Genomic DNA, 13,113 nt, shown 5'->3' on the forward strand with positions numbered 1-13,113 from the left:
GCGGTACTTGTAGTAGTAGTAGTAGTAGTAGTGGTGTTTTTGTTGCTCTTGATCCTGCTTCCTCTGTTGTCACAATGGTCAAAAGTTGTGTGTGTGTGTGTGTGTGTGTGTGTGTGTGTGTGTGTGTGTGTGTGTGTGTGTATGTTTTCAGTTCATGTCTTTGGCAATGAACTTGAAATTGCTGACTTTTTCATTAGGGACGAGGGTAACCGCCGTGTTGGTACGACTTCGTTTACTGCGGGATCAAAAACAGCAGTAATAAGATCCTTAACAACAACAATTACTACTACTACTACTACTACTACTCCTGCCACCACTCCCATCACTACTACTACTACTATTACTCGTACCACTCAACAGCACCAACTGTTACTGGTCCGTTGCTGTGTTGCAGAGGAGCAGCATGAGGTGTCCTGCAGGTGGCGGAGCGCGTGAGGCGAATGCAAAACACGATGACGAACCTGAAGCAAAGACAGTGAGGGAGGCAGTGGCTGGCGAGCGGCACCGGGGGAAGGCCCTCGTATTGCCAGCGTGCCAATTTACAGTAGCACGTCCATTGCTGCGCCTTGTAACGGATGAGTCGAAAGCAGTGCCGGCAGTTTTTATTTATTCATCTTTTTACTTGTCATGGAGACTTAACAAGTGCTCAAAAATAGAAAAAGAAAGCATATCCGCTCAATTTGTCACTCCCAAAAAAAAGCTTATTATTTAAAAAAACCTGGTCATTTCGTTCCGCAGGTGTCTTGAGTTAAATAATGACACAGTGACTGAATAATTAACATTCTGGTGCCGCCATGAGGAAGTGAGGTACTAAGCTGAGGGAGATGATAGCTGTGATGTACAAGATACCTGCTGAGCCACTTACTGTACATTGCGCCATTTGTGTTACCTGGTTCTGCCGTTGCATGCCAAGTAAATCGTGTGCTTTAGAATCATATTATAGGTCACAAGTTAAGAGACAAAAAAAAAAAAAAAAACTCTATATATCTTGTTATTTGTTGATAGTTTATGAAGTTCTTAGTAGTAGTAGTAGTAGTAGTAGTAGTAGTAGTAGTAGCAGTAGTAGTAGTAGCACCAGTGAGTAGTATCAACATCAGGAATACGAAGCAACACCAAACACATGAGGACATTTATAGCAGAAGACAGTAGAGGCAGTGAAGGAGACTTTAACAATGCAAGGAGCGCCTGAGTGTCCCTTTGGCGTTCGCGGCATAGCAATAACATCAAAATCGAACACTTCCTTACGCTTTATCAACACGGGGACTGCCTGACGCCGCGCACCTGCATCCCTAACACGCAGACCATGCACGCCAACCCGTCCTGCCTGCTTCACTTAGCATTCCGCATAGGTACAGACCAGGATGTTGCTGCTTTGCTGAAGTTACAGTGTTTAGCGACACGTCATCACTACACAGCCCACACACGCCACTCAGAGACTTGTGAACTTGTGAGACATCCGAAAATGCTCCTGTATCTGCTGGCTCCGCGCGTTTGTCTGTCTGTTTGTCAGTCTGTTTGAAAAGATTAATTTCTAAATATGATTAATGTTGATTTTATAACAGCGATACGCAACTGAGGAAAAACTGTGACGAAACCACAAGCTGAATTTGACCTTCTTTACATATATTAATTTTTCTTATATATTTTTCAGTGCATATTCTTTTTTTTTCTTTGTTAACTTACATCTACTTGTTCTGCGTTGCATAGTTAGCGATGCCTCAGCGTGAAGGACTGCAGAGTGTCCCTCCCTTAATTACCAAGCGGTTGGGGCGCCAAGGAGGTGGGTTGCCTGCAGGAGAGGAGGAGGAGGAGGAGGAGGGTACAAGTCGGGGCGGGGTTGCAGGTGCGGGGCGGGGTGGGGCGGGGACTGACAGCAGTGCAGCACGGCCCCACTATGCAGCTGCCACTCACCGCCATACTACTGTTATAGTGCTGCATCACCAGGAAGTGACAGCGGAGTGGCTGTGTCCTAACTGTTGTACGATGTGCTGTTGTGCTGTATGGCTGTTATTATTCTGAGCTGCTCTGCTTAACTAATGACACTGTGAAAGAGATGTAATATAAGATTAGTTTATTTTAGGCCTTAACTATGTTGTGTGTGTGTGTGTGTGTGTGTGTGTTTGTGTGTGTGTGTGTGTGTGTGTAGTGGAATGTGTGCGTATGTTGGTGGCCTGAGGTGCACATGTTGCATGATCAATACAGCCACGCATGGAGGAGCAGCAAGGAGCAGTGTGGCGTGCTTGGCGGGGCTGGAGTGGCAGGTCCCGCTCCCTGTTGCATTGCAGGGCTGCGTGTCGAGGGAACAACACCTCACTGCTCCTCCCTCTCTCGCTCTCTCGCACCAATTCTCTTCGCTGCCTTAAAGTTAAAGTTCTCTACCTCATCCTCCCGACCGCCCTCACTGCAGTGCTTGGCGGTCGAGTGCTCAGGAAAATCTGTAATGCTCTTCACTGTCCTTGTGTCTCACGTGACTGACTTCACCACGAAGGATAGCGACATAAGTTACCAACGCCAAGAAAACTATATTCTTGTAATTCATGTGACTGATACCACGGTGAAAAGTATCCACTGAAGTGTGGCGAGTTTGGACTTCAAGATGATAAAGTGCTCTTGTACTTCATGTGACTGACACCATCCATAGAAAATACTTACAAAATCGTGGCGAGTAATGGCCTAAGCTAACTAACTACCAATGTTCTTATACCTCATGTGACTGACACAAACAGGGAGTGTATTCTGTGCTGGTGTCGAAGCGAAGATAACTGTGAATTCTTAAAAGGATCAACAGAATGCGTCTGGTGCAACGTCAAGACCGATGGCATGTAGAGCTCTCGACTAGAACACCATTACCTGCAGTGGAGAGCCGTCTTTCCACTTATAACTCATGGTGAGGCGAGAAGTGAGGCGCCGCCAGGTGATTCATAACGGCACTCACCAACAATGAGGCGGCGTCCCCGTCCATTTGTCGCGAACCACTGGCATACTGCTCGGCGCCAAGAAATCTACAAACACACGTGCACTTCGTAGTTCTCTGAAGTTTAGTTGAAGTGTTTGATGAGAATCTTTGTCTTTCCTCCTTTGAACCTGTCTCGGTGAATTGTGAAGCCGTCCAATGAAGCTCCCATTCTGCAGCACACTCTGGAGGGGCACTAGGGACCCAGCCTTGCTCGTGTACAAGTGAACTGACTTTGTAACGAAATTGTGGAAATTATAAATGAGCGTCATCAGATAACCCGGTGAAGAAAGAGAGAGAGAAAGGAGGAGGGAGAGAGGGAGGCGAGGGAAAAAGAAGCGGTACTTTCCCGGCAGTTGTTTATTGGACACGTCATGAAGGAGACCCTCGTCGTTACAGGTAAGGCCGCTGGGGACAGGTGAGTCATGCACGGCAAATGGTAACCTGTAATGACATTTCTTTATCGGTCCGCCGCTGCCTCAGACCCATGAAGTTTATTATTTACGGTACAATTTTGCTCACGAAGCGTCTACATAGAATACGTATCTTCAAAATCGATGTTCAAAGGCCACAGAGCTAAATAGTGTGGTTATAATGGGTGTTTTTGCTATTGACGGTCCAGGATTCTTGTTAAACTACCATTAGAATCATAAAGTCTCTTGGAAACACTAGAAACTCCACGAAAATCAAATAAAGCTCTGGAACGTTCAAGAATGCGATCCTAAGTTTTTATTTACCAAAGCTCCTTCATAATTCAATCGAAGAACAACCAACAAAACATGTCATTTTCCTTACTTTATTATCATAGAGCTCAAATGTGTCATAGTACTTTTTATCTACATACTTCGTGTCCTTACAAGCCTTCCAAGACCCGTTGCTCGCTAGTATCAGATTCTTATGGCCTAGTCTGTCACAACACTCGCGGCAGGGCCAGGGTGTGTGAGCCGCGGTGGGACATGAAGACGTCAGCGGGAATTCCAAATGCCTTGAGCCATATCACGCTTCCCAGCCACCGCGACTCATCTTGCCTAAACGCTGATGTCTCTCTCTCTCTCTCTCTCTCTCTCTCTCTCTCTCTCTCTCTCTCTCTCTCTCTCTCTCTCTCTCTCTCTCTCTCTCTCTCACCATCATCATCATCATCATTGTTATCAGCAGTAGCAGCTTCCTCTCAACCACCGCTACTGTCACGTTCACCACCACTACCACCACCACCACAACCATCACCATCACGCGATCATATCATTATCACCATTGTCTTACTCGTCGTTAGGAACATCGCTGCAGTTGCCACCACTACCACCACCACCACCACCACCTCCACCACTACCACTACCATCACCACCAATTCCATAAGAGAAAACATACAGGCGCGGAACACCTAGCCTGTGATCTCGCCGGCCTCTGGAGGGCGCGGCAGTAGCAGTAGCAAGTATCAGGCAGGAAACATGAGGCGGACTGGGGTTACATCCATCAAGTTTGTGAGGTTCAGTGGCGACTAGTTTTCCTTGAACATAAGCGAACATAAGAACACTCTGGAGGGGCAGTGTGGAAGCAATCTCGCTCGTGTAAAAGTGAATTGACATTGTAACACAAGTGAGGAGGTTAAAAAGAGCGTCATCAGGTACCTTACCGCATTGTTACCATAAGAATAAACAACTATATAAGAAAGAAAGAGAAAGAATGAAGGAGAGAGAGAGAGGTGGGAAGGAAAAAGAGCTGATACTCTCACGGAAGTAGTTTATCGTAAAAAAAAAATAAATAAAATAGATAAATAAATAAGGAAAGCTGCAAGAAGCCTTCAGGCCTACACGTGACAGTCCCTGTGAAGAAAAGAGAAGAAAAATAAAGATTAACTTGTCACCCACTCAATTGCCACGCAGCGAATGACACCCAAGACTCCTGACTCAAGTATAGCCCTCCCATGTCCTGCCCTGCTCGTCTCTGAAGCAGCAAAGACTCTTATTATTCAGTCGAACTCATCCACAACCTGCTGTGCTTACGCTGAGTGCAGGTGAAAACAGTGTGAAGTCAGGACCTGCCACCTTGACAAATTACGCCCCAGATAAAGCTTCGATGCAAGTGTTAGGTTATCGCTACGCACATCTGTTACTCTGAGGCACGCTGCTGATTCGTCTTTTTATTTTAACCCTCCCCCCATTTCTCTCCCTCTAAGATTTCATTTTAATGCAGCAAGGGTCGGTCACACCTCGCACCACTGGAGTCTCAGTGTGTAGTAAGTGGTGGGGAGGGTGCAAATATTATTTCTGTTGTGCTGCAGTGGCGCCTCGACAGCACGGTGAGGCGGCAGGCAGCACTCCACCTCTCCCAGGCATCGACCTCCCGCCACAACTGTTGACGATGGAATGCTGAGTCGCCGGTGATGCAACACTTATTGGACGCTATAGCCGTGTAGTGATGCAACATTGGCTCCCTCGCCTCGTGTTGCACCTAGCGATCTGGAAATACTCCCTAGTGATTAGCTTTGTAACGTGCACAATGAAACATAGACAAAATAGTTAGAATCTTATAAAAAAAAAAAGAATCCACAGTTTTATCATCATTCTCGGTCGCCAACAGTGCATATCAAAACATGCAACTTTGCAACCTTGCATCCTCTCCGGCCACCACCACCCGCTGCCAGACGCACGACTACTTCTGGCAGGCCGTAAAGAATCTTGCCGCTGTATTTTTCATCGAACCTGTTATTTCCGGAGTCCCAAACAGTTGTGTCCACGGCGCTGACTCACCGCCAACAATCCGACCGTCTCTTTTCGCAGGGGCGTCGCGCAGCCTTTCCTGGCGACGCTGGGAGGCCTGTGCACGGTCACCTTTGACTGGCGAGGCGTTGCAACAGCTAATCATCCAGTAAGCGTTGCGAGGCGGTGTGGACGCGAGGGCGGAACGAATGGTGGGCAGCGAACGGTAGCGGGACACGGCTGTGGGAATAATTACACTGATGAATGGCTCACTGCAAGCCCGGCGTCACTCGGCACCCCCACTCTCATCACCGCCACGCCCCACGCCGCCTACCCCCGACTCCCTCCACTCCCTGTTACCTCACGCTTGTTTTTATCATGTTAATTTTCACCCCTCCCCCCATCCATCGAGCACTTTTCCTTCCCCAGCTGCGATTTTCTAATTTCCTAGGCGGTGGTAGCAACTGTCAGGGTGATTCCTTCCCGGGTCTTAATGCTGGCAGCTCTTTCTAGCTTGTGTGTTACGCGTGTGAGAGAGAGAGAGAGAGAGAGAGAGAGAGAGAGAGAGAGAGAGAGAGAGAGAGAGAGAGAGAGAGAGAGAGAGAGAGAGAATAACAAATAAGGACTGAAATTGTTGTGAGAAATAGATGACATGAACCTTCACTTTACTTGGAAGGAAAAGAAAAAAAAGAAAAAACATGTTATTTGTGTGTGTGTGTGTGTGTGTGTGTGTGTGTGTGTGTGTGTGTGTGTGTGTGTGTGTGTGTGTGTGTGTGTGTGTGTGTGTGTGTGTGAGAAACTATGGAGCTATTGATTTGATGTTGGCCGTCGTGGCCCTGGTGGTGGTGGTGGTGGTGGTCAGGGTTTTCGTGGAAGCGGTGATGGCTCTGGTGATAGTGACGGGGGGCGGTGCTGGCTGTGCATGTACAAGTATGGCAGCTTTGATGAGTGTGGCGGCGAGAGCATAAGTCTTGGGGACGTGTTATCTTCCTCCTTTAACAAATGCTGGGGGATCGTGAGACCTCCATGGCTTGCCTCTTTCGCTGTATGTTTATTTGACATTTCCTTTTTTTTTAAACTGAATAATGCGGCAAACTGGAAATAGTCACTCTGTCGTTACGAAAAGTCTAAATACAAGTACATTTTCTCGACGCCTTCTGTACTGCTCTATTTTTTCTACTAGTTAACGAAGAAAGATCAGGTGGCTGGGCCTGCACTCCGCACCGGGCGTTCGGGGAGGTGGTCGGACGGGTGTGGCGGAGAAAATGCATACACGGTGTTTTATTATTTGAGACAGAGGTTGCAAAGGTTGCTGAATGTATACCATTTCACGTAAAAGAAAAAAAAAAAACATTGCATTGAATCACTCTGATGGATTCTCCTCACTTACACCTCACATCTCATCCTACACCTGCCTCACTCTCACTGCTCACTCACAACTGCTATCTTTCAGTCAGTTATTAGTTATTACGACCAGAAATGGGAGAAGCGTCTTGTGTGTGTGTGTGTGTGTGGTGTTCTGACTGGGTTGACAACACGTGCGGACCAGGTGACCGCTTCCCGCCACCTGCTCCTTCACCTCACCACGGAAATAGATGAAGCCGCTGCTCGAAGCCAGACCCCTATCTTTGCAACCTTGTTAGAGCGAATTGGCGATGCACAGCTGTAGTCTTTCACACCAGTACATTTGCATAGACAAACTAGTAAAAAGATAATTTGATGGATATATACAAAGATACATACATATAAGATAAGATACACATAAGAAAAAAAAGATGCATAGGTAGATAGCTAGATAAACAGATAGACAGATATACGGGTAGACAAACATGGACGATATAGATCAAAGTATGTGTGTGGTTACCTGCATTATGTGGCTCTCAGATGTATTGAATGTGTCATAAACCAATTCTAAACTCTCTGCCTTGGACTCTCTCCTCAAACGCCGTCCTTTGCCTTGCAGGGATGTGGCCTTGTGAGCGGATGCTGCCGGAGAAGGGTAAGTAAGACTCTCATTGTTATTCAGTCATATATTTTTTCGTGCATTAATTCCATATTGGTGTGTAAGGTTCAGGGGCGACGCGCAGTGTGTGGGCGGCCAGCCAACCTCGAGTGCTGAGTCAGGCACCTCCCTTGCCCCTTCCCCCGCCAAATATGCAAGAATTTCCTGTTTAATTGGTCCTCGGAGGTGTCCCTTGTGCTGGAGGCTCGACCAGGAAGTGGAGCGGGTGATGCGTTACGAGTGGCGGGAACCCGAGGCGTTTCGCGTAGAGCGGTACGTTTCCCGAGGTGGCGGTGGCAGGCTGCTATCTTGGAGTGGCTCCAAGGTATCCCAGGCTTGCGTCTGAGGCTGCCTCCCCACCTGACAGCGCTACAGTTCAGGGAGGCAGGGACCAGATGTTCTCATGATCCTGAATAACTTGCGTCTAGTGAAGTTCAGTGTAGCGAGACGACCACAGGAGCGTGAGGGAGGGACGCCAATGGGCCTCGGCACACGCGTGGAAAGGCGAAGAAGGAGAGGAGGAGAGTAATATTCAGTATACTCAGGCAGCGATTGCGTATTGGATCTTGTCTCGTAGGTAAGAGAAAAATCAGCTTCGGTGTTTCTGTAGGCGAGGTTGGCCGCGCCTGACATATGCGCTGCTTATCACACATAACGATGCGTCAGCGCTCACTTGGCACGGCCTGTATGGTGACGAAAATAATCTGAGAGGACTGCGACGATGTGAGGAGGATGAGAAAATGAAAGTGGCTAAACAGTCGTAAAAAGAAAAAAAAAGTTGAAAGTTGTGCGGTTGTTAGCTGCTAAAAAAAAAAAAAATATAGAGTTAATGAACTTCGACATATTATTCTCTCTGGGAGCGGGTGTATACAAATCTATTTAAGGAGGATGGGAAAGGAGGAGAGAAATGCAGTAGTAGTGACAGAGACTTGCTGTAGGCGGTGTACATCTCACACACAATTTGGTATAACTTAGTAAATCATTCCTGGAAAAGAACCGAAAAGGAAAGAGCGTACAGTGACTTGGGAGGGCGCGGCGCGGCGGGGCGGGGCGGGGCGGAGCGGGGTGAGGTGGGAGGGAGTGAGGCGAGAGCATTGGGGAGAGCGGCCGTAAAGTCGGAGGGATGGAATGCAAGAATACAGGAAGTTCTTTGAGATGCTGTGTCGAGATATGGGGAGTGGGTGGGTGGGGATGGGGAGGGGAAGGCTGCTTGGTGGAAGGCGAGGCGTTCCTGTGTCATACTTGCTGTGAAAATGTTATGCTGACTTTAGTTTCCTTTTTATCACCGCTTTGCTTCCTTTGTATCCATAACTGAACAGAACACGAGGCGCCTTTGTCTTACAGCTCAGCGACAGGCAGGAAGGGACGAGGGAAAGGAAAAGTAACGAAACAGATAAAAGTGAAGGAGGGAGATTGACAAAAAGGAGAGGAAGGGAAGGGACGGGATGTTGGGGTGTGTGTTTGGAAAGCCCGTGCGCCGTGTCCTGGGAGGCGAGACTCACGGGGAAGGTAGGGCACGCTGCTGACGGGGGAGCCTTGGGAGGAAGGCGTGCGAGGCTTGTCCTGTGGGTAGTGAAGGGCCGGGCCGGGCTAGTACAAAGTAATTATCGACATTCAGAATTAGTTTTCATTAGGCGAAGCTGAAAAAATTGTGGTTCAGTCCCATGAGGCTCAGATACAAAGCTTGGTTGTGTAAAATCTGTGTAAGCTTATCTGTCAAGTACGTGGACACATCACCTTGAACCTCACGCTTCCTGGGCGGGGGTGCGGGGCAGGAGGCTGGTGGGAGGTGTGTGCTAACGAGCGCAGGAGGAATGTGGCCACACTCACATCAGCTGTTCCGCACGATATCATGAGCACTGCAGAATCGCATATTGATGTGAACTGATGACAGCTGCGAGATAAGTGGGTGTGCATATTTCGCGTTAACCTTACAAAGTGAATGTGAATGTATTTGGTCCCTTTATCTAAGTATTCCCTCATGTGTAGTGCCGTCTTTCCTCTCCCAGTGAGAAGGTACATGACATGACATCTGGCAGAGAAAAAGAGGTAAGGCTGATGGTTGTCTTCTCTCCTCGTCGTGTTATGAAGGCAGGGTAGGAGCGCGGAGCCCAAGTCGCTGCCAGGGAAGGGACGGACGCGCCACCAGACCTTGACTAGAGCCTCACTGCAGCGGCAAAAAATGGAGGAGGCGGAACGATAGGTTTAGAACCCGCCCGCCTCCTGTCTTCCCTGGCCGGCCTACCCTCCTTCCCTAACACCCACCCACTTCAGGTGCCGCTTGCAAGGCCCACCAGCTGAAGCCTCTCCGCTGTCGGCGCTGAGTTCTGTAGCTCTGCAGGGACACATTTTTCAGTCTGCCATGAACACCTCAATGAGCCTTGCTTGACACAACTGCTTTTCATTTCTGCTCTCAGACAGGAATGTATGTAGATTTCTTCCATGACTGTGTGTCTGTTGTAGCCTAATAAGGTGCATGAAGCGGGCGGGAGTGGCGAGCATGGTGCGTGACGGTACAGCGGGCGGCTAGGGAGCGCTCGCTGTAGGCCTAACCGGGCTGAGGAGCGCCGGGGGTCCCCGGCACCAAAGGGTTAAAATAGCAGAGTCTGCGGGTCGTAGGTGGTGAGTGTGGCGACGGCCTCACCAGTCTCCTGCCTTCCTCCGCCACCACTCATGACAAGTTTTAATTTCCCTTCGTGACGAAGTTCTTTGCTAAGTAACAACGTACAGTTCCATTCGCGTTCGGCAAGGAGCGAGTGTATGAGAAACTCTCCCGTTTTCTAATTGGCTGATCTCTCCATTGCATCATCACTTCAAGGTAGATGACGTCACCACTGGCTGGAGCCAATCAGCGCGCGGCCCACCTCGGCCCTCCATTCATTGGTCACCATCCACAACGTTAGTTGTGCAAAGCTTTCGGTGACGTTTCCTGTGAACGCACCAATGAGCGGGAGGCTGGAGCCGTACCCGCCTTTCATTGGCCTACGGATGTGACGGTGTTCGTGACGCCCTGGCAATGAAGGGTTGGAGTAGGCCGAGATCCACGAAAAGGGTTAATGTTAAAACTGTCTGTCGTGGTAACAAGTGGAGGGCTGTGTACTGTGCAGTGACGAGGTGTTGTGGCAGTGCTGCTCCACTGCATCCCGGGCTGACATCGGACTTGACGGACTCTACCTCTCGCTGAGTTGCTCCGCCTCACTATTTTGGCCTTGCCGGTGGATCTACACTCAAACTAAATGTTAATAGGTGGGTTTGTAAGAAATGTTGGTGTTGCAGGGCGGCCGGGGTGGGGGTGTGCGTGGCGGCGGCCTGGGAGTGCGCGGTGTGGGCCGCCTCCTGCCTGGTCGCCTCACGCGCTCAGTCCACGCTGTACGCCTAGCGAGCCAACCGCAACCGCGCTGGTTGCAACATTATTGTGATTTGCCGCAGTACTGAAGTGCAGTTTCTAATGAGAATCTGTGCAGTGGGACGCGTGTACACGGGGCGGACGGCGTCGTGAGGTCGCCTGGTGGTATGACAAGGTAATTTACTCCAGGGGTCGCTGAACGAGCGGCCTGAGCCAGGACCAGCAGCTTGCAGGCCTATCGCGGCGACATGTCCGCTGCCCTGCTGCTGCTGACTGCTGTTTTCAGTGCCCCGTTTTGGATGTGGATATTACAGCTGTGTGCAGTGAGTGCCAAGGGTGTGTGAGGGAGTGACAGACTCAGGCGAGTGGCGGCACACCAAGGGAGCGAGGAGCGACGTGCATTTTAAAGCAGCGGTCTTGCGTGTGTGCCGTGTTGCGATCACGCTTGGTGTGTCTAAGTGTAAGCAGTGATTCGTGAAACGACATAATACAAACACATGTGGCTGAAGCAGCGGCCCGGTAGACCTACGCTGGCTCGTCTCTAACGAGTCCCGTGCACGCCGCCCGCCGCCCCGCGAGCCGCCAGACCCGCCGAGGCCGATCATTGCCGGGATACTGGCAGCATACATTTTGTTCCCTCATTATACCATTGTCAGTTAAACACACCTCAAGGAATCAACTGACACCGTTGTAAAACTTACTCATAACAACTAGACAGAAGGCCTACATATTTATAACGTAGCTGAGCTGTGGCCACGAAAATTTTTTTTTATATAACTATACAGCGACAAAACCAGAGTCTGAAAGGCTTTGTTGCATGGTGTGTGTCGAGCACGTGTCGTGGCCTCGGCCTCTCTGTACCAGTGGACACGGGCCAGCCACCACACCTGCAAAAACAACCCACAACCAAATAACATCTTTTTGCCCTGCAGCGGCGAAGGGTCCACGCCCGCACAACACTTTTCTCTCACACCCCCACATCGCACCATCCACGCCGCAGCACGCCGCTGCTCACACCTCATCGCCGGCATCACACCACACTACCACTGTCACTGTCATCGCCAGCACCACACCGCACCTCCACCGTCACTGTGGTGGTTATGGGAGTGTGGTGCTCATTTCCTTACCATTCCCAGACCACTGGCCGCCCCTCCTCCCTCCCTCCGCACTGAATCCTCACTCACACGCGCCTTTTCCCAATAATGGTTATGGTAATGCGATATATTTACGGAGATATATTTCCAACACATTAAAAAGACTCACCTCTGCTCCCCTCAGAGCTTTCGACTTTTGTTGATGTCAGAGGCCATAAAACTCGTTTTATTTGAAATTAATAAAAAAAAAAAAATAGAATATATATATATACACACACACACACATATATATATATATATATATATATATATATATATATATATATATATATATATATATATATATATATATATATATATATATATATATATATATATATATATATATATATATATATATACGAGTATATATGCACACACATTAAATTATACATTACTTTCTTAAAATTAAAACCAAATAACGATTATTTATAGCTGTAATAAGGTTGATGATGATAATGTTAATAATGATTGCTATTATTATTATTATTATTATTATTATTATTATTATTATTATCATTATCATTGTTATTGTAATGATAGTTAATAACGATGTTTACAACAATGATAAAAATGAAATAGTGGCAAAGTTACTACTGCTGCTACCACTACTACTACTACTACTACTACTACTACTACTACTAACAATGATAATAATAATAATAATAGTAATAATAATAATAACAGAAACAACAATACTGCTAGAAAACAGCAACAACTACTACAATACCACTACTTTTTTTCTTCTTCTTCTTCTACTACTTCTAATTCTTCTTGTAATTGTACTTCTACTAAAACTTTTACAATACTACTACTGCTCTTACTACTACTACTACTACTACTACTACTATTACTGCTGCTTTTACCACACCATTCGTAATAATAATAATAATGATAATAATAATAATAATGATAATAATAACGGCGACAATTACGATAACAATAATACATAGCAATGATAATGATGAAAAATATAAAAAGGC

The 13,113-nt window shown here is 47.7% G+C and overlaps 1 protein-coding gene across 5 annotated transcripts in view; it reads left to right on the top strand.

Moving 5' to 3' along the window:
* The first annotated feature begins 2,204 nt into the window (after positions 1 to 2,204).
* LOC135111256 (zinc finger protein 853-like) overlaps positions 2,205 to 13,113 on the top strand; it is a 57,192-nt gene continuing 46,283 nt past the window's right edge. The window contains exons 1-2 of one of the 5 annotated variants that reach the window (XM_064024472.1): positions 2,205 to 3,371; positions 7,613 to 7,648. In XM_064024472.1, coding sequence (XP_063880542.1) covers positions 7,615 to 7,648 — 34 coding nt within the window. In that variant the 5' untranslated portion in view covers positions 2,205 to 3,371; positions 7,613 to 7,614. Of the gene's footprint in view, positions 3,372 to 7,612; positions 7,649 to 10,728; positions 10,898 to 10,979; positions 11,173 to 13,113 lie in introns of those variants that run through there. The other 4 variants (XM_064024471.1, XM_064024473.1, XM_064024475.1 and 1 more) reach the window with 4 other exon arrangements.

The sequence above is a fragment of the Scylla paramamosain genome, chromosome 21 (genome assembly GCF_035594125.1).
Source record: "Scylla paramamosain isolate STU-SP2022 chromosome 21, ASM3559412v1, whole genome shotgun sequence".
NCBI lineage: Eukaryota > Metazoa > Arthropoda > Malacostraca > Decapoda > Portunidae > Scylla > Scylla paramamosain.